The 18,642-nt window shown below is 42.5% G+C and overlaps 1 protein-coding gene and 1 long non-coding RNA gene across 2 annotated transcripts in view; one reads left to right on the top strand and one right to left on the bottom strand.

The window, feature by feature from the left end:
• The window catches only part of LAPTM4A (lysosomal protein transmembrane 4 alpha), a 76,456-nt gene extending 68,483 nt beyond the window's left edge, over window positions 1–7,973 (bottom strand). Inside the window, exon 1 of the mRNA XM_030198829.1 lies at window positions 7,746–7,973. Coding sequence (XP_030054689.1) covers window positions 7,746–7,967 — 222 coding nt within the window. The 5' untranslated portion in view covers window positions 7,968–7,973. The remainder of the gene's footprint in view (window positions 1–7,745) is intronic.
• A 312-nt stretch (window positions 7,974–8,285) lies between these two features.
• LOC115465182 lies at window positions 8,286–18,278 on the top strand. Its single transcript, XR_003941347.1, has 3 exons — window positions 8,286–8,328; window positions 17,748–17,782; window positions 18,065–18,278. It is a non-coding gene; the product is annotated as an uncharacterized LOC115465182 (long non-coding RNA).
• The last annotated feature ends 364 nt before the right edge of the window (window positions 18,279–18,642 follow it).

The following is an 18,642-nucleotide window of genomic DNA, read 5'->3' as shown; positions in this document are numbered from 1 at the left end:
CATCATGTCAAGTAAAAGCTTTGTAGTAATTTAAGCTAGCTATCAACATTAGGACACTACATATTCAAAAAACAGCCACACAAACCACACAAAGGGACTGATGCAGAAAGCCATGAATTAGAGCTGTTTGCTGATGGCTGAGAGTACAGCTAGTAATGCAAATGTGACTTTTTGGCAGTTAATGCAGTAAGCTAATGTAATGCTAACTTAGATGCACTTCCATCAGGGTAAGCATACCAGACACATTAACAAAAGATTCAGCATTGAGGGCACCTAGTATGGTGCACATGTCTGAGCAATAAAGTGCAAGCACACCATATGTGCACGTGCTGGAATATTAGTCTGCAGATGAATATCAGCATTACATGAATTTTCTGCAACAAAATTTGCCAATTTATGCACAGAACATTCTAGTACACGTGCAGAAGCAATTTGTTTCTGCTTGGACCTGTGTGCTGAAGCATCACCTCCTGTTCTGCCATAAAAGGTAAAATTATGCCTTACCTGATAACTTTCTTTCCTTTAGTCGCAGCAGATTAATCCAGAAGCTGGTTGTGCCCATCTACCAGCAGGTGGAGATAGAGAATACTGAACTGAAGACAGAGATACTGGACGGCCAGCCCCTCAGTCAGTCAGCATATGTGTTATCACAAAGTAGAACCAGAAGCAAGATACCCTGGAAGCCTTCCTCACAAACATGTAATCCTCATCAAACAGGACGAACAAAATCGAGTCCCCCTGTACCTTTTGTTTTGGTTTTTTTTTTTTTTTTTTTTTGCAACTAAACCGGAAAGGCCACGTACAAAAGAGACCACTGTCAAAGACCAGAACAAAGTGAGGCTGAACGAGTAGTATCCTGGATTCATCTGCTGCAACTAAAAGGAAACAAAATGATCAGGTAAGGCATAAATTTTACCTTCCTGAGCCTCTGAAGCAGATGAATGCAAAAACTGGTGGGATATAAAAAAGCAATCCCTAAAGAGGATGGGAAGCCGCCACTCCCCTAGACAACACTGCCACAACAAAACTGGCATCCACACATGCGACCACATCCAACCTGTAATATTTCAAAAAGTATGCAAGGAGGCCAAGTAGCTACCCGACAAATTTCCTCTGAAGAAAGAACACACGTTGGGACCGCAATTCCAGCGACGGAGCCCAGCTCTCCAAAACCTAGACTGAGGAAACCGCTTCCTTGATCCAACGTGCTATCGTTGTCTTTGATGCTGCATGGCCCTGCCAGTGTCCTGACAGGAACACGAAGAGATGATGAAAACACCGGAAATCGTTAGACACCTGCGAATAATGGAGCAGCACTCTCCGAACGTCCCAAAGCGAAAGCCTTGTAAAATCCTCCGGATAGTCCTCCCTCCTAAATGAAGGGAAAAAGAGAGGCTGATTGAGATGACATGCTAAGAGGACCTTCGGAAAAAGGAAGAGACCATACATAATGTAACCCCAGACTCCGGAAACTGAAGACATGGATCCCGACATGACAACGCCTGCACATCTCAGAGACCTGGCGAGCCAAGGCCATAGCCACCAAAAACACAGTCTTCAGAGTAAGACCTTTGTCTGAAGCCTTGTGCAATGTTTCTAATGGTGCCTGCTGTAGAGCTTTGAGCACCAGATTCAGGTTCCAGGCTGGGCATGGCCGGCAAAGCAGAGGACGAGATGGAGAGCGCCCTGCAAAAAATGGACCACATTCGAATGAGCTGCCAGAGAAGCGTCAGTCACATGCCCCATGTAACAGGCAAGCACCACCACCTGAACCTGTAGAGAACTATATGCCAAACCTTTCTGCAGATCCTCCTGCAAAATGGCTAACAACTGTGGCACAGTCGCCAGAAACGATGACCAGGCGCAGGCTGCACACCATGCCTCAAAAAGTACACCACACCCTTGCATATACTGTCGTAGTCTATCGCTTCCTGACCTTAATAAGAGTAGCAATCACCGAGTTAGAATACCCCTTCTTCCTCAATCTCAACCAGACTGTCCTTTGTTAAACTGTACAGCGCTGCGCAACCCTAGTAGCGCTTTAGAAATGTTAAGTAGTAGTAGGCTGTAAAACCAAAGCAGGAGGGATCCTCCATCTGAACCAGACCCTGATGCAACAGATTGGGAGAGAACGGAAGCCGAAGGGGTTCATCCGCTAGTGCTGTCCAATTTACGATTCAAATCGATTTGCTGATTCATGTTTTGGGGGTTTTTTTTAACAAAAAAAAAATGAATTGGATATCTTGATTCCCCATGCGTACCTTTTAAAGCCATTTTTCTTCACTAGCTGGCAGCATGAGCAACCAGCGACACTGCTCGTGCCAGCTGCACAGCCTTCCCAGTGACACGACTTCCTGTTTCTGCAGAGGCAGGAATACACCAGAGGGAAGGCCATGGGGTCCACAGAAGCAGTGTCGCTGACTGATAGTGCTCCCTGTTGGTGAAGAACAATAGTTTTAAAAGCTACACGGGCTTTGCTGGGTATGAGGAAGCCAGGTGGGAAGAGCTGTGGTGTGGCAGTTCTGGGGAGAGCAATGAAAAGGGACCGGGAGATCCAACGTGAGTACGGTGACAGGAACCCCCGGGTTTTCCTTCCGAGATTCTTGCAAGCATCTCTTACAGATTTCAGAGCCCCTTTTGCACCAGCTCTTCTCTCTCCCACCCAGCCTCCCCCTTTTCTCTTTCACAAACCCGCCTTGTCCCACCACCCTGGGGCCTCGAACTGATGCTTAAAACAAAATATCTTGTGCTGAGATTGAGTTGTGGAGAGCAGCAGAGTAAGATTTAGTGTGTGGACCTCACCTCAGTTATATTAGCAAGAGAATTTTCAAACTGTGAACAATATGGGGGCTAGAATAGCGTTTAGTTTATGCTCCTTAATATTAGTGTGGGTTTATGGATTAGCTATCTTACTTTTTGGTTTTCTTCTATTATTGTGGTACATCTCCCTCTCCTGTCATGGATGCTCTTCCTACCACAAAGTTTTCTATACTTGGATGGATTTCTTTAAAATTGTTACAAAAAAATGTAGCTACTGTATAGTAACACTTTTATTCATCTTTGAAGAATAGATTCCTCTTCTACAGTATTATCTGCACTTTTTCATTCTAGAATGTGGGTGACATGCATTCCCTATTACCCTCTCAGAAAATGAAGTGAACTAAAGTTATATAAACAAAATTAAATTCAGTGCAGATTCTGCAGCATCTAGATGGGACACAAGTCACCCTCACATACTGAATTTTATTTTTAGTTGATATAACTTTAGTTCACTTCATTATCTGAGAGGGTAATAGGGATGGCATGTAGATAGAAAATATGTGAGTGCAACATATATGGAGTGACAACTTTTACGTGTATACTGTATATGCCAGGGCAATTTTGTATGCACCTACTTGATCTCTAAAAGGATACTCCTTACTGACACCCTCCCTTCTCCCTTTACTTCACAATTAACTACACTCTGAATCCTGCAGACTGCCTGCAACTAATCAAAAAGCCAGCTGGGAATGTAGACTTCTGAACTTACACTCTGTGTGCATGATGATGTACTTGACATTCTGTTATAATTATATTTTGAATTCCAAAACAATGCAAATAGTGATTTATTAAACATACTTACCCCCCCCTCCCCGTTTACCAAGTCACACGACAACACCGACACAGCCCATTGAAAGTGAATGGGCTGAGTTGGCATTAGCACATAGCAGGCTTATTAAACGGGGAGGGGGGGCGCCTAAGCTATTCATTTCCATAGTAGCCTAAAAGAACTGAATCGAATAAAAAAAAAATCAATTCATATGAGCGAATTGAATCATAAACCTCCTTCACTGAATCGGACAGCACTAGCATCCACCAGCAGATGGACCAAGTCCACATACCAAGGACGTTGTGGCCAATCCGAGAATGACTGGCCCCCAGTGACACCTAATCCTGTGCAAGACTCGCCCTAACAAGGGTCACAGTGGGAAAACGTAGAGAAGCGCAGACTGGCCAGGGCTGCAGCAGTGCATTTGTACTGCCATGAGATTGAACTTTGGCCTTCTCTACTTCTGCTGTATCTGGAGAAATGCCGCTGCTGAGAGCTCCCATTCCGCTTGATTCAGGAGACTGCAACTGAGAAAGTGCGCTTGTATGTTGTGCTGATCCGCTGTATGCCGAGAGACATAGGACATGGCCTCCACCCACTCCAAAAGACTCCATACCTCTGTGGTCAGCGCTACATTATGTATGCCTCCTTGTCGACTGATGTACACCACCGTTGTCGTATTGTCTGACAGAACGCATACCACCACACCTTCCAGAGAGTCCTGAAAAGCCGGAAGGCATCCACCACCTCTTGAACCTCCAGCAGATTGATCAGCCACCCTGTTTCCATCACGGTACAAAGCTTCTGCTCATCCCTGTGGAGACAATGACCCCCCCCCCCCCCAAACCTGACAAACTGGCATCAATTACCACCACAACCCACTGCGGAGAGGCTAAGGAAATCCCCTTTTGCAAGTTGGAGTTGCAAAGCCACCAATTCATGTTGTGCCTCACCCAGGGCAACCACTGAAGACTTCGTTGATACTCCTGAGACACTGGCAACTACCTGCTCAGCAGACAGTGCTGCAGAGGACGCATGTGGGCTCTTGCTCACAGCACCATATTCAGAGTGGCCGCCATGGACCTCAAGACCAGAACATAATTCCATGCTCAGGGACTCACGAACCCCAACAGGTGGAGCACTTGTGTCTAAAGCTTGTTCCACCGGATCTCCAGCAAGAAGCCTCTGTCATGCACTGTGTCAAAGTGAACCTCCAGATCCTCCAAAGACCAGGGCAGAACCAAATGACTTTTCGGAAAGTTGATCACCCAGAGACTGAAACAGAGCTATGACCCAGTTGGTGGCCAGAAGACTCTCCTGCTCCGATGCTGCACGAATCAACCAGTCATCAAGACAGGGATGCACTTGGATCCCTTCCTTCCTCAGGAACATCGCCACCACCAATTCATCCAGCCAAGAGGGGTGTAAAGACTCCCCTGACAAAGCCACCAGAGGAAAGGGAGGGGGAAATGGAGTCCAACGACCCCACCTCAGACATGGAGGCCAGCTGTTTTTGTGCTGGACCCCCTTGACAAAGACTACAAAGACTGTCCCAAGTCTCCTATGGGGCCAACCAGGGCAAGCCCTACCTCAGCTGGCTGAGACAGGGCCAGGGCTCATTTTAACAAATGGGCCTGGTATAAGAGCAGCACAAATTCGGGTGAAACAAATTCCCCACAGCTATAAGAGGGAATCTTTTTCAGGGTTTCTTTTCCTTATACTGAATTTCAGAGCTGGAAAAACAGAGAAAAATCATAAAAGATCTACTACAGCTACTACTTCAGGAGGATGAATTAATTAAAAAAGTCCTGGCTCTACCAATGCTGGCCTTCTGAGTTCTGACAACAACCAAATCTGAAGTAAAATTTAGTGGAAACACTTTCAAAGAAGCTCAAGAAGCAGAGCGAGGTACAGGTCCCACAATATACCAAGCTGCAATTTGTCCAAGCTCATATCACAGGATCATGACGTTTACCCACATGGGGAAAAATATTCAACATAAAGAGATCCTACTCAAGTTCTTCCTTAAATGTTGTATTCCATTCAGAAAATATAGTGAAGATGCTATGTAGATGAGCACTTTCATATCCTGGGCACTTGCAATCAATCACCTTAAAGGTCAGATAACTTTTTAAAGACAAGGCCTTTGAAATTAAAGTGATGAAATACGTATTTTGACACCCCAACACATTATAAAGAATTGCATTATACTGTTTTGTCACCTGCTGATTACCCATCTGCCTGTCCCTGTTTCTTACCCCACCCACCATAACAAATATCAATGGAATGCTTTTTAAAATACTATCTTTTGCTCCTACTTGACCTAAAGAAGCCAGCAATTTTATAAATGTTACTATTCATACCAAGTTCCACCCATAGTTTTGAAAACTTTTAAAAATCCACATAATAGAAACAAGTGTTAATCTTTGTACAAAAAAATGCAATGCATGATCTCAATGTCTGCTGGAAGAGTAGGCAGGGTCTCTGGATCTCACTCTCTGTGCCAGCTATAATAAAGATACAATCAAATGAGCCTGCAACAGCTATTACAGGTTTGTTTTTGAATACTTAAGAGGAGCAATATACAGTTAACATTGCTTCTGTATTTAAAGTCCTTGAGTTATTGGTTACATCTTGTATTTTGCCTGAGTTACTACTGAAAAACCAATGTAAAGGCATTGTAACAGATTTTCAACGTTTGATAAAATGCTTTCAGAGAAGATGCTGAAATATTATCCTTCCTATATAATAAAATGACCCGCCAACATTCTGAAGCTGACTGCATGGCTGAGGCATTCGAGGCATTCCTGCTCTCTGTATCTATCTCCTGAATTGACATCACATACTTCCGGGTTCGTCACAAGCAGAAGTGACCAACCACATGAGGTTTCTCAGCTTCAGAATGTTGGAGGTGCATTCTATTAAATAGGATTGGTCAGTTCCTTTAAGCACAGCCAGAGCTCAGCGTCCTGCACAGTAACACTCAGACACCAGAGAGAGGGGGGGGCTGACACCAGAGAGAGAGGGGGAGGGAGAGAGAGAGGGAGGGGGGCCTGACACCAGCGAGAGGGAGGGAGAGAGGGGGGCAGGTATCTCTGTCACACACACACTCTCTCTCTCACAGTCAATGTCTTTCTCACTCTCACACACTATGTCTCACACTGTATCACATTCACTCTCTATGTGTCACACAGTCACTCACACACTCTCTTGGTCTCATACACTCAGTCTCACAGAGTGTCTGTGTCTCACACACACTCTCTCTCGCACACACTGTATCTGTGTGAAACACACCTCTCTCACACTGTGTCTCACATACGCACTTGCACACACTCATTCACACACACACTTGCACATTCACTCTCTCTCTCTCACATACACACTCCGAGGAAAACCTTGCTAGCGCCCGTTTCATTTGTGTCAGAAATGGGCCTTTTTTACTAGTAAGAAATAAAACAAACTTCTTCAAAATGACATAGAAGATAAGCTTTGAGCCTCTTAAATAATCTGGGACAAAAAGGCTCACTTGATTGCTTGCCCTTGTAAATAATCACGTCCATGCATAGTATGGGCAGGGATCAGAAAGCTCCCTTGTCACTGCTAACCTGAAGGGATGGGCAGATAGAGCAGGTGGTTATCTAGGGCATCACTACTGTCAAAACAATATAAGAATCACACTAACTGAAAGAGCTATCCACCCAAAATTTTAGGCACAGGGAGAGTGGTACTACAGACATATGTAAATCAAGAGTTTAATACTAAGAGGTACAATATACAATTATACATTTTTACAGGATCAGTGTATTCAATTATCAGGCAAGGAGAGTGTGGGGGGGGGGGCACAAAGTTAATTTAAGAAGAGGAAGTGCTAGATTGTAAACTCCTTGGAGCAGGGACTTTCCTTTTTCTTAATCTGTACAGCGCTGCGTAACCCTAGTAACGCTCTAGAAATGTTAAGTAGTAGTAAGACTAAATGTTCTGCTAGGGCATTTAACAACCTCGCACCAAACTTCCTAATCAGTCACTCGGTTGAACAGAATAAGTAAGCCAAGTAACAAGTTATTAGAAACGCTATAAACAGGTCAGGCAAAGCCTCAAGCTAGCTGCCCCTACCCCAAACTACATAGCGCATGAGCATAAACTCCTTTGCACTCACCATATAATAAATGCCCAGAATAATGGTCCCTATGCGAACATGACAACAGCCGCAACACCTGGTACTGAAAAGTCGCTCTCGGCTCCACTTCAAGCTCATGGTGTTATCCGCGTAGCGACGCACTACAAAAATTAAAAGACGCCGGCGCTCTACACCTTCACCTTCTTGAGGCCGCGCGACCCTAGCGTCCCACAACGGCAACAAAAAAAAAAAAATACACATACGCCGGCGAGGCGGCGACCTCTGCGATAACCAATCAAATGCGAGTGGCAAAAGCTCAAGGCGGAGACTATCGGCGTGACTGGAAACAGAACGAAAAGATTATCCCGTTCTTTAGTAGGACGACGTAGTTGCCAATCACTACCGAGGTCCCGCCTAATTTTTAGTGTGGCGGAATTGATTGGCTATTCTCCTAGAGACCGTGCAGTTTCTAGAGTAGCGTGCGATGCGTGGATTAACGGAGAAGGTTGAAGAAAACAGGAGCCGGGATGACGTAAAAACGTTGAAGAAGCCACTTAGGTTAGTCTGTGTTTCCTGTTTCTTGCGCCCGCGCGCAGCCGTAATCTAGAACACTCAAAACAAAGTAAGCAAATCTATGATGAGCTGCTGCATCCACTTTATCGTTCTTTATTATTGGTAGCATTTTTATTTAATCTGACTTTTATTTTCAAACATGCTGGGTTGTGCAGTTTACTGGTGTACAGAGGACGTATTGGTTTCATCGATTACAGTACTATTTATTTGTAACGCTTATGCCCCGTACTTTCCCACTCATTAGCAGGTTCAATGCGGCTTACATGGTACAACTGATTTACAAAGTAACATTGAATGGATATAGCTGTAATAAAGTGAATAAAGAGGTGTTTGTTTAGATGTGGGTAGGTAAGAAAGGAGAATGGTAGAGGTAGGGGATTGGGAGAGGGGTGTGTTATTATGGGATTCGTGTATTGTTTAGTATGGGAGAGTATATTAGAAGGTATGAGGAGGGATGTACTTAGGATAAATAGGGGAGCAAATTTCAGGTTCTGTCTTCATAGTCTGATCCGGATAGCGCAGAAGGGCTCATAACTTAAGTTGGGTCATTTAGGCCTGCTTGAGGTAAGTTTTTAGTAGCTTCCAGAAGGGTAGATGGTCATTGACCATTCGAATGGATCTTGGTAAGGTGTTCCAGATTTGGCTGCCTATAAGGGAGAAGTTGCATGCGTAATATGTTTTGTACTTAGTCCTTTACAATTGGGAAGATGTAAGTTGAGATAAGTTCGAGATTTTGAGTTGTTTCTGGCTAGAAGGTCGATCAGATTGTACATGTAGCCTGGGGTTTCTCTGTAGATAATCTTGTGAATCAGCGTGTGGAAGTATATTCGTTCAGTAATAGGGAGCCAATGGAGTTTTTGTTCTACATTTTAAATCACTGTCTCATTTGGAGGGGCTGTTAATAGGCACTCCCTGTATGCGTGCAGCAATGTTTTTCACCTAGTAAAGGGCCACCAAAACAGATATCATGTTATGAGAATCAGGTAATTAACAATCAGACCAACTTAATTAACCTACCATCCAGGAATACATCCAGATTATCCCGTTCATACTTAAACCTTCATTACCCTAGCTGCAACGGCCTCAAATATAAATCCACTTATGCTTCCACCTTCTCCTTTATAAGTACACAACTATGGAATGCACTGCCAAAAGCTGTAAAAACTTTTGATTTGCACTTTTCTGACCACTGACAAGTCAGTTAGCTAAAAGCTCAAACTTTAAAATGCCTGAAAGCTGCATTTTCTGTATTTTTGCTGAGAGCTATAAAAGCTGTGAATACAAGGTCATGCTGATCTAGCAAGGAGTGCTCTTCCCCTCCCCAGACAGAAATGGTGCCACTGACTCTAGCTCAGCAAGGACACAAAGAATATGTAACCAGTTTGGGAGAGAAGATGTGTTTGAGGTTCCTTGACAAAACAGTGATAAGACTTGAGTTTTGGAAAGATTCCTGTAGCAAAGTGGCAACCGCAATCTTATGTGACAGAAACCTTGGACTTCTGTATTTCATAAACATTTAGATATTGTGCTCTGCATTCCATAACATTCAGATAGTATTTTTCCATTTTATGTAAGGTAACAAAAACTTGTGGGAACAGCTCCGCTGAATTATAAAAGGTATCAACCAAAAAACAGCAGGTAATAAATATAAATTGTAAGATAGTGTATTGATAACGGAGAGGGAGAGGACCTCAGACCGGTGACAACTTTTAATCAATAAGATTGCATCAGTATAGTCACCATCGTATAATCACTGGTCCTCTACCGACCTCCTCCTGGGTCCTTTGAGCAGGGACTGTCCTTTTTTGTTAAACTGTACAGCGCTGCGTAACCCTAGTAGCGCTCTAGAAATGTTAAGTAGTAGTAGTTCATTCGTGCGCTTCTAATACTTATGAATGCTATATATCACAGCCATAGTGCAAAACATTACTGCCAACCACAGCTACTTAGCTTATTGCGGCTCAAACAAGGGCCTCCCCAACGGTCCCGTTTCGCCAACTGGGGCTTCGTCAGGGGAAGAGCACCCCGCAACGCCAAACTGGCAGAAACCCAGCAAGTCGTTAATAAAACAAAAAAAAACACACATTCTTTTTGTTGTATTAACGGCTTGCTGCCCGATTACCGCCGAGTACATACCGGCGCTACAAAAATATATTTTTGTAGTGCCAGATATGATGCATGCTGAGGGTGGGAACTAGTGCCAGACTGCTGTGGTAGCCCAGCAGTACTTCCCTTTTAGCTTGATATTCCTCCTTTCTGTGGTTACAATCAAAGCAGTTTGCATAGTATGTACAGGTACTTATTTTGTACCTGGGACAATGGAGGGTTAAGTGACTTGAATCACAAGGAGCTACAGTAGGAATGCGAACCTGGTTCCCCAGGTTCTCAGGCCACTACACTAACCATTAGGCTACTCCTTCACTAACTTGGCCTGTCTCCAGTTTTTACAATCACTTTGAAATTATTCCACCTCGCTTGTGTTGCAACTCTAACTCTTAACTCTAACTCTATTGAACTTTTTCTCTTCAGCCGTAAATAGGCATGTTTGCCCTTCAGGTCTTTCCACAATGTCACTAATATAAAGATACTGAAAAACATCAGCACTGAGATCAAGCCTCCCATAGTGAATTCTATTTATCACTCTTTTCAAGGTTCAGCTTCCTAATGAACTCCTTACCCAGTTCAGAAGTGTCTGCACTACTTCCTTACTGGCTAATTTGTTGTCAGTTCAATAGGCAGCATTCACTGCACTTTTCTGATCTACTACGGTCAGTTCATTAAAGACCTTGATCAAGTTTCCTTATTGAAAACATGCTGTGTGTAGTCCCGTTCAGAATAGTTTCTATAACTTTGACGATTACCAAAGGTAGATTGACAGATCTGTCGTTTCTTTTCTACTCACTGTCCCCACTGTTGTGGAATGGGCTTACAACTCTGGTCCCTCAATAAAGCCTTTATTGGTTTGGCTTTTGTGTACATGTGTTAATATACTGTGAACAATTAATATTTCTATTTCTCCCTATCCTACCTCTTCCCATTTGCTTTTTCCACACTTCCTGGTTGCCAATCTATGTTCACTCTTTAAGCAAGATCATATGAATTCCCAATTCCCAACCCTCTTTTATATGTCTTAAGAGGTTATACCCACAGGATAGGAGGGGTATTGGAGGAAGTATGACTCTTGAGGCACATTTAAACACATCTGGTGGGAGTACAGTGAGATTTAACAGTATCGGGAGACAGGTTTGTTTTTTTTTAATAGAAAAACTGGTTAAAAAAATACCTAGGAATATGGAGGTATCTTTGCTGAATGCACAGCTGCAAAGCATAGAGGAGATACAAGACAAATTGCTTATGCAGGGATTTATAGCCACCAAAATGGTTTTGACTGGTTACTGGAAATAATCCCTTCTGTTTTTAAACACAAGTTGACAAACCAGAAGAAACAAATTTCACAGCAAACGAACAGAAGAGCAAAAAGCGAAACAGCCAGAAATGCAGAGTAGAATCTCCACTGTTTATTGAATAAACAACCTGATATGGCAGTGTTTTGGTGAAATATGCCTGCGTCAGGGGTCCAACATCACTTGAGTGTTGCAGATAATAGTCCACTTCCTTATATCATGAAAAGAGGAATACACCTCATTGATATCCCAAATTTGCAGCACAAGGGTAAAAGCATCACTTGATTTCTTTTTCAGCCTGCATGTTTCGGCATATAATTTGGACACCTGAATCAGGTATTGTCACGCTTGTCAGGAAAAGTGAGCCCTTGGGCTACTGCCGAGGAGTGGCAGGAGAATCACCCAAACGGGAGACAAGGCAGAACACAGACAGACAGGTACAACCTGGACTGGAGCGACTGGGCTGGAACAGAAGCAAAAGCAGCAAGCAGGAGAATAGTCCACAAAGCAAGCAGAGTCTTACTGGCAGGCAGCAAAGCAGCAGGGAACCCAGGAACCACACAGAGTCAGTAGGCTGGCGGCAATCAACATGAACCCAGGAATCAAGCAGGGTCTTGGGCAGGCAGCAATCAGAAGAACAAACCGGGAAGCAAGCAGAGTCTTGGGCAGGCAGCAATCAGAAGAATAAACCAGGAAGCAAGCAGAGTCTTGGGCAGGCAGCAATCAGAAGAATAAACCAGGAAGCAAGCAGAGTCTTGGGCAGGCAGCAAACAGAAGAATAAACCAAGAAGCAAGCAGAGTCTTGGGCAGGCAGCAATCAGAAGGGCAAACCAGGAAACCAGCAGAGTCTAGCAGGAACAGAAAGTAGCAAGGAAAGCACAGCAACAAACACAGAAGAAGACTCTTCTGAGGACCTCTGTTGCAAGGCAAACTAGAAAGCTTCCAGGTGGTTAATACAGGCAACCTACAAGGGAGTTCACCAGGTACGGGTACTGCTTAGTTGAAAAAAACTTCCAAAACAGTCTGGAAGGCTGGAAGATCCGGACTGGAATACCTTCTGGAACATGGGAAATAGCCAGCAGTCAGTCCACAGCAGCCACCAGGTCTAACCACCATGGGGCAAGGTGAATGAGAGCATGAAACATGGGCACAATCATAACAGGTATACTTTGCTTTGTCAGGGCATTTATTCAATAAACTGTTGTGATCCTATGCAGTGTTTTCTGTCTGGTACCTTTTCTTGCTCTTTTGTTCTTTAAACACAAATTGCACAGACCCATGGGTGGAGCAATCCACATTTTCTTGATAGAAACAGAAGGAACGAGATTAATGTAAGCCACCTATTCTCAGGGATGTAGTCTTACTGATTACCTTTCCCCTTCATTTAAAAAATTGTCATGGTTTCCCCCGTTTATTAGCATAGGTCCTAGTGGGCTTGAGTACGCCTTGTAGCGCTATAGAAATGCTAAATAGTAGTAGTAGTAGTAGTAGTAGTAGGACAGGAGCTTCCATAAATTGAGAAGAAATTGTGGGTGCATATAGATACAACCCTTATTGGAGTGATATTGGGGTACCTGACACTAAGCATAAATTCTAAAATGAATCAGTTTAATACTAGGCCTTGTCTAAGATTCTTTATTTCAATTGCTGTAGCTCAGAGTTATTCACTCCAAGCTCCATTCAAATAACTTTAGAGCATTGGCGCAGGCAATTTTGTTCCCATGTCTTGATTATTGTAACTCGTTGTTTGGGTTTTTTTTTTTTTTTTTTTACAAAAACCTCTTATACAGATTACAGTTTTTGCAGAACATGGCCACAAGGCTGATAATATGGTCTGGGAAAATATGATAGGGTATCTCATTTACTAAAGGAATTGCACTGGCTTACAGTCAAATTTAAGAATAAAGTTTAAAATTATTTGTATGGTGTATATATCATACTATGAAAAATAAAAAAGGTGGGAATATTAGCCAGGCTATCCAAAGAATGGAACCAAATTGTCTTTAAAATAAGCAAAATTTAATAATTTTCAAACAAATGATAATATAACAATCACATTAAAAATGACTCGACCCAACGTTGTGTTTCGGCCGGATAGGCCTACATCAGGAGTCTTTTAATCAAGGTGAACAATGAATATAACACATCAAAGGAATCTCAAAACGCGAATAAAAGATTCCAAGGATAAAAGATCTGCAGACGAGACCTTAAAAATGGTCTTAAAAAAGACCGTTACGCAAGTGGACCGTCTGTCGCAGTAATCTCAGCAGTTTTGATACCATATATACACCATATATCTCCAATAAGATGATTCACAGTTTAGACTTCCTTCTTCTTTTGCCTTGGCAAGGTCAGAGCGCAATTTGAAACTGAATTATCTTGCTTTTAAGGATGTTTTTAAAAAATCAATATTGAAATGTACTTTTTTGTATCAGGGTGTAAAATTGTGGAATAAATTACCTTTAACTGTTAGGACATTATTGCTATACTGTGCTTTTAGAAGCGCATTAAAAACATTGCTGTTCATTGAGAATGACATGTGCACGAGTTAATAAGGCCAGGAGTTAGAATTTTTATCTATAGAACCTTGTTGTAATTTTCCTTAGCTGAAGGAATTGAATTCGTTATCCGCTTATAATCTGTTTTGAACTTAGTGGAATATAAGAAACATGTATAGTATAATATCGCCTTAGTCAGTGAAATGTCAGAAGCAAACGTGTTCCCTTTTATCCTTAGATCTAAGCTCACTATGCCCTAAATAATAGCAAGAGCTAACTCCACAACCAAGTATTATAAAAACAGAGTATGCATTTATTTACAATAGCTGCAAAAATAATGTACAAATAAGGCAAGAATAAAGACAAAGGAAGTCTTATCATAGAAACAGCTCAGAGTAAATACACATAAATCCCTAAGCTATACTCCTAAGTAAAAGAGTCACACTGAGCCCACAGCACTTATACAAAGTAGATGGCACACATGCAACCTGATGCAGACTTCAGTGCAGGTCTGCTCCATGGATGGAATGTCAATACAGCAGCCTCTTGTCTCAGATAAGAGCCACTTTTTATACAGAAATCATGGCTGCAGCTGTGCTATTGATGTACATTCTGGCCTTGGGGGTGATACACATATAACATTGTTATCCCCATTATTATGACTTCAGGGGCCCCAACATTGTCTCACAGGCTCCACATTGATGGGGTCACCTTGACAAGAAGCTGAGGTTTCATAAACAGTGTGCAATTTGCCAGCCACAGTGTCTCTCCAGCTGCATGGGAGACTCCAAGAGCCCTTGGCTGTTCTAGCCATTACGTCGATGCTGATAACAACCTTGTTATTTTAGCACATCGGGACCCTTGTCAGCAGTCGTCATCTATATGCAAGTTCACAACTTCAGCAAATAACAGGCTTTAGCAACAAAGGTTGGAATAATTTCGAGTCTGCATCTTAAAGTCTGGTTGCTAATGCTGGATAGTGCCATTTATTATAAACCCATATATCTTTGTTATATGGGAACATATATATCCCCAGAGTCTATATATGGCACCTGAAAATTCACAAGGAAACCGAAGCATACTCTATAACAATGTGTATAATTTAATTGGTTAACTAGCTAATCAGTGCTGTTAATTGGATGTTAACAAGCAATTATCAGCACTAATTGGCATTTATGGAGATTTACGCATACAACTCACTAAGTATATTCTATAATGTGTTGCTCTAAATTCTAAGTGACGTGGAGGGGCATAATCGAACGGCGCCGGCCATCTATTTGACCGGCGCTGCAAAGAGCAGTACTGAACCGTATTATAGAAAAAGATGGCCACCCAGCTTTCGTTTCAATAATATGGTTGGGGCCGGCCAAATGTCAGAGATGGCCAGGTTTGAGATGGCCAGCATCGGTTTTCGCCGATAATGGAAACTAAGGGCAGCCATCTCAAACCCGGCCAAATCCAAGGCATTTGGTCATGGGAGGAGCCAGCATTTGTAGTGCACTGGTCCCCCTCATGTCAGGACACCAACCGGGCACCATAGGGGGCACTGCAGTGGACTTCTGAAATTGCTCCCAGGTGCATAGCTCCCTTACCTTGGGTGCTGAGCCCCCCAAATCCCGCCCAAAACCCACTCCCCACAACTGTACACCACTACCATAGCCCTTAGGGGTGAAGGGGGGAAACTACATGTGGGTACAGTGGGTTTGGGGGTTTTTTAGAGGGCTTAACATTTACCACCACAAGTGTAACAGGTAGGGGGGGATGGGCCTGGGTCCACCTGCCTGAAGTGCACTGCACCCACAAAACTCTGCTCCAGGGACCTGCATACTGCTGTCAGGGAGCTGGATATGACATTTCAGGCTGGCATAGAGGCTGGCAAAAAAAATATTTTTAAAATTTTTTTTTAGGGTGGGAGGGGGTTGGTGACCACTGGGGGAGTAAGGGGCACTTTTTTGAGGCTTAGTCGTAAAAATAAATGGACCAACTGAAGCCGGCGAAATGCTCGTCGGAGCCGGCCATCTTTTTTCCATTATCGGCCGAAGCCGACCATCTCATAACCACACCCTCTTCCCGCCTTCCATACCCTTCCGGAAGCTGGATAGTTGAAAAGAGGGCATGGCCATGGGTGGGGTGTGGATATTTCTAAAATCTATCCTCATTATTATAGAATACACCTGCTCTTCCCCGGATTCTATATAGCACACCTAGATATCCGCTCCGAAATCCAAGCATATTCTGTAGCAACACAAGTAAATTAATCACCTCAGGGATGCTTTTACAAAAGCATGGTAGCATTTTTGCGCACGCTAGAAATAAGCATGCGCTAAATATTAGAGATGCCCATTTATTTCTAAGGGCGTTGCTAGTGTGCTTTTGTAAAAGGACCCCTTAACAAACCAATCAACATTGTTAACAGCACTTAACAAGCAATAATGAGCACTAAATGGCAATAATTAGAATTTGCGCATACAACTAGCAAAACGTATTCTGTAATGCAGTGTGCCTAAGTTCTAATGTGCAGAGGCAAAAAGGGACATGGTTATAGGTGGGGAAATTACGTTCTGTGGGCATTCTGAAATTTATGCACGTAGTTATAGAATATAGCACAGTGCACCTAAAACTACGCGACAGGATTTACATCACGTTTTTGTTGGTGTAAATGGACATGCGTAGTTTTAGACACTGGGATATCAACTAGGCATATTCTATATACTGCACCTAAATCTGCACACCGCTTATAGAATATGCTTCCACGTGGATTTTTTTAGGCTCCATATATAGAATCCCCACCCCCCCCCCCCCCCCACCCCCATCTGTGCCTAATTTAGGCATTGGGATTCATGGGATTCATGGCCTAAATGGACACAACCAAATTTAGTTGTGTGGCAAGCCGCTCGGTGTGTTCTATATAGCCTGTGGAAATTAAGTCTATTTATAAAATTTAGGCATACATTAGAGAATATACCTATGTGTAATTTTTTTCCACACAGATTTTTCAGCACCATATACAGAATTTGGCCTGTAGTGCTTTATAGTGCTTGTTTTGCTGCTACATGGTGAGACATTTTACATAATACATTTTTTAAAATTTATTATTCTAGTTTTTAAATTGCAATTAAAATATTTGAAACCTCGAGCTCAGGTAGCAAGTAAACATAGATGTTAAACATTTAACTGTGCAGTAGGATGCAATAAATAATATTGCACAGTTCAATATTAAAATCTTTCAATAAGAATTATGGGGGTCTTTTACTAAAGCTTAGCTCAAGTTATCTGCAGAAGGGCCCATTTTATTCCTATGGGCCCTGCTGCAGATAACTCGAGCTAAGCTTTAGTAAAAGACCCCCGTCATTAACTCTGAGCAGTTTCACTATAGTTTCTTTTATAAACACTAATAATTACCTATAAAACCGTTCTGTTTCAGAATAATTCTCCCATTTTCTGTATTTATTACCAGGAAGTTTCCATTATCAAATAAGTACCATTAAATCTTCTTAATACCAACAATTTCTTAAATTTGCGAATGTATTGGATCTTTTTCTTAAAATTCTTATTTTCTTTTTCAGGTTCCCAAGAGAGTTACCGGTCAGAGTTTCAGCAGGTTAGTATCTGTTCCCCTTTTAAAACTATTAGGGCCTTTCTTATCAAGCCGTTCTAGCAGTTCCCATGCGACAACCACACTGGGGACCACTAGTGCAGTTTGATAAAAAAGGTCCAGGAGTTCTGTTACCCTAGTGTTGTGTGTACACTAGTTAGTTCCCCCAGTGGAAAGGTTTTTTTTTTTTAATATAAACTTCGACTCAATTCATTAACCTACAGAACAGCTGAGGAAAAGGTAGGGAAGTTGGTAGGGTTTTTTCAGTTTTCTTTTTTCCATCAACAGGTACTGGAAAACATTGTGTCACCAAAGCTGTTGCCCCAGTAACAGCTTCTGCCTGTATGCCGACAGAAAGCATGATCCAAGGAGAGGGCCTGATTCCATGTGTGATATTTCTGTAGCTTAAATTCCTCATGAATGAAACGGAGGAACATAGGGAGGAGTTGGCAAGATAGAGAAGCATCTGTGAGAATGAGAAATACATCGATGAAATGCTTCACGAGGAATCAAAAATTGCCAGCAGTGGGGATGAAGAAGCTCTGCTTAAAGAGGACAGTTGGACACAGATCACGCGACCTTGCAGGATTAATACCGTAACGCCACCTGACTTCAAACTGAAGAACATGCCAAATATGCAGAATCACTATGGAAACAAAAAAGTTCAAGGATGATTTGAACAAACAAGAATATCCTTTGACAAATTTAACCAATTGCAGAACGGATTTTATGGTCTACTTCATCCAGTGTCCATGCCGTAAATTATACGTTGGTATGACAACAAGAGCTTTCAAAACAAGAATGCTAGAACATAGATCTAACATCGCGAGAAAGAACATTAAAGAACCAATAGTAGAACATTGTAT

The sequence above is a fragment of the Microcaecilia unicolor genome, chromosome 3 (genome assembly GCF_901765095.1).
Source record: "Microcaecilia unicolor chromosome 3, aMicUni1.1, whole genome shotgun sequence".
NCBI lineage: Eukaryota > Metazoa > Chordata > Amphibia > Gymnophiona > Siphonopidae > Microcaecilia > Microcaecilia unicolor.
The sequence above is the reverse complement of the archived record's forward strand: the minus strand, read 5'-3'. Positions and strand labels throughout refer to the sequence as shown.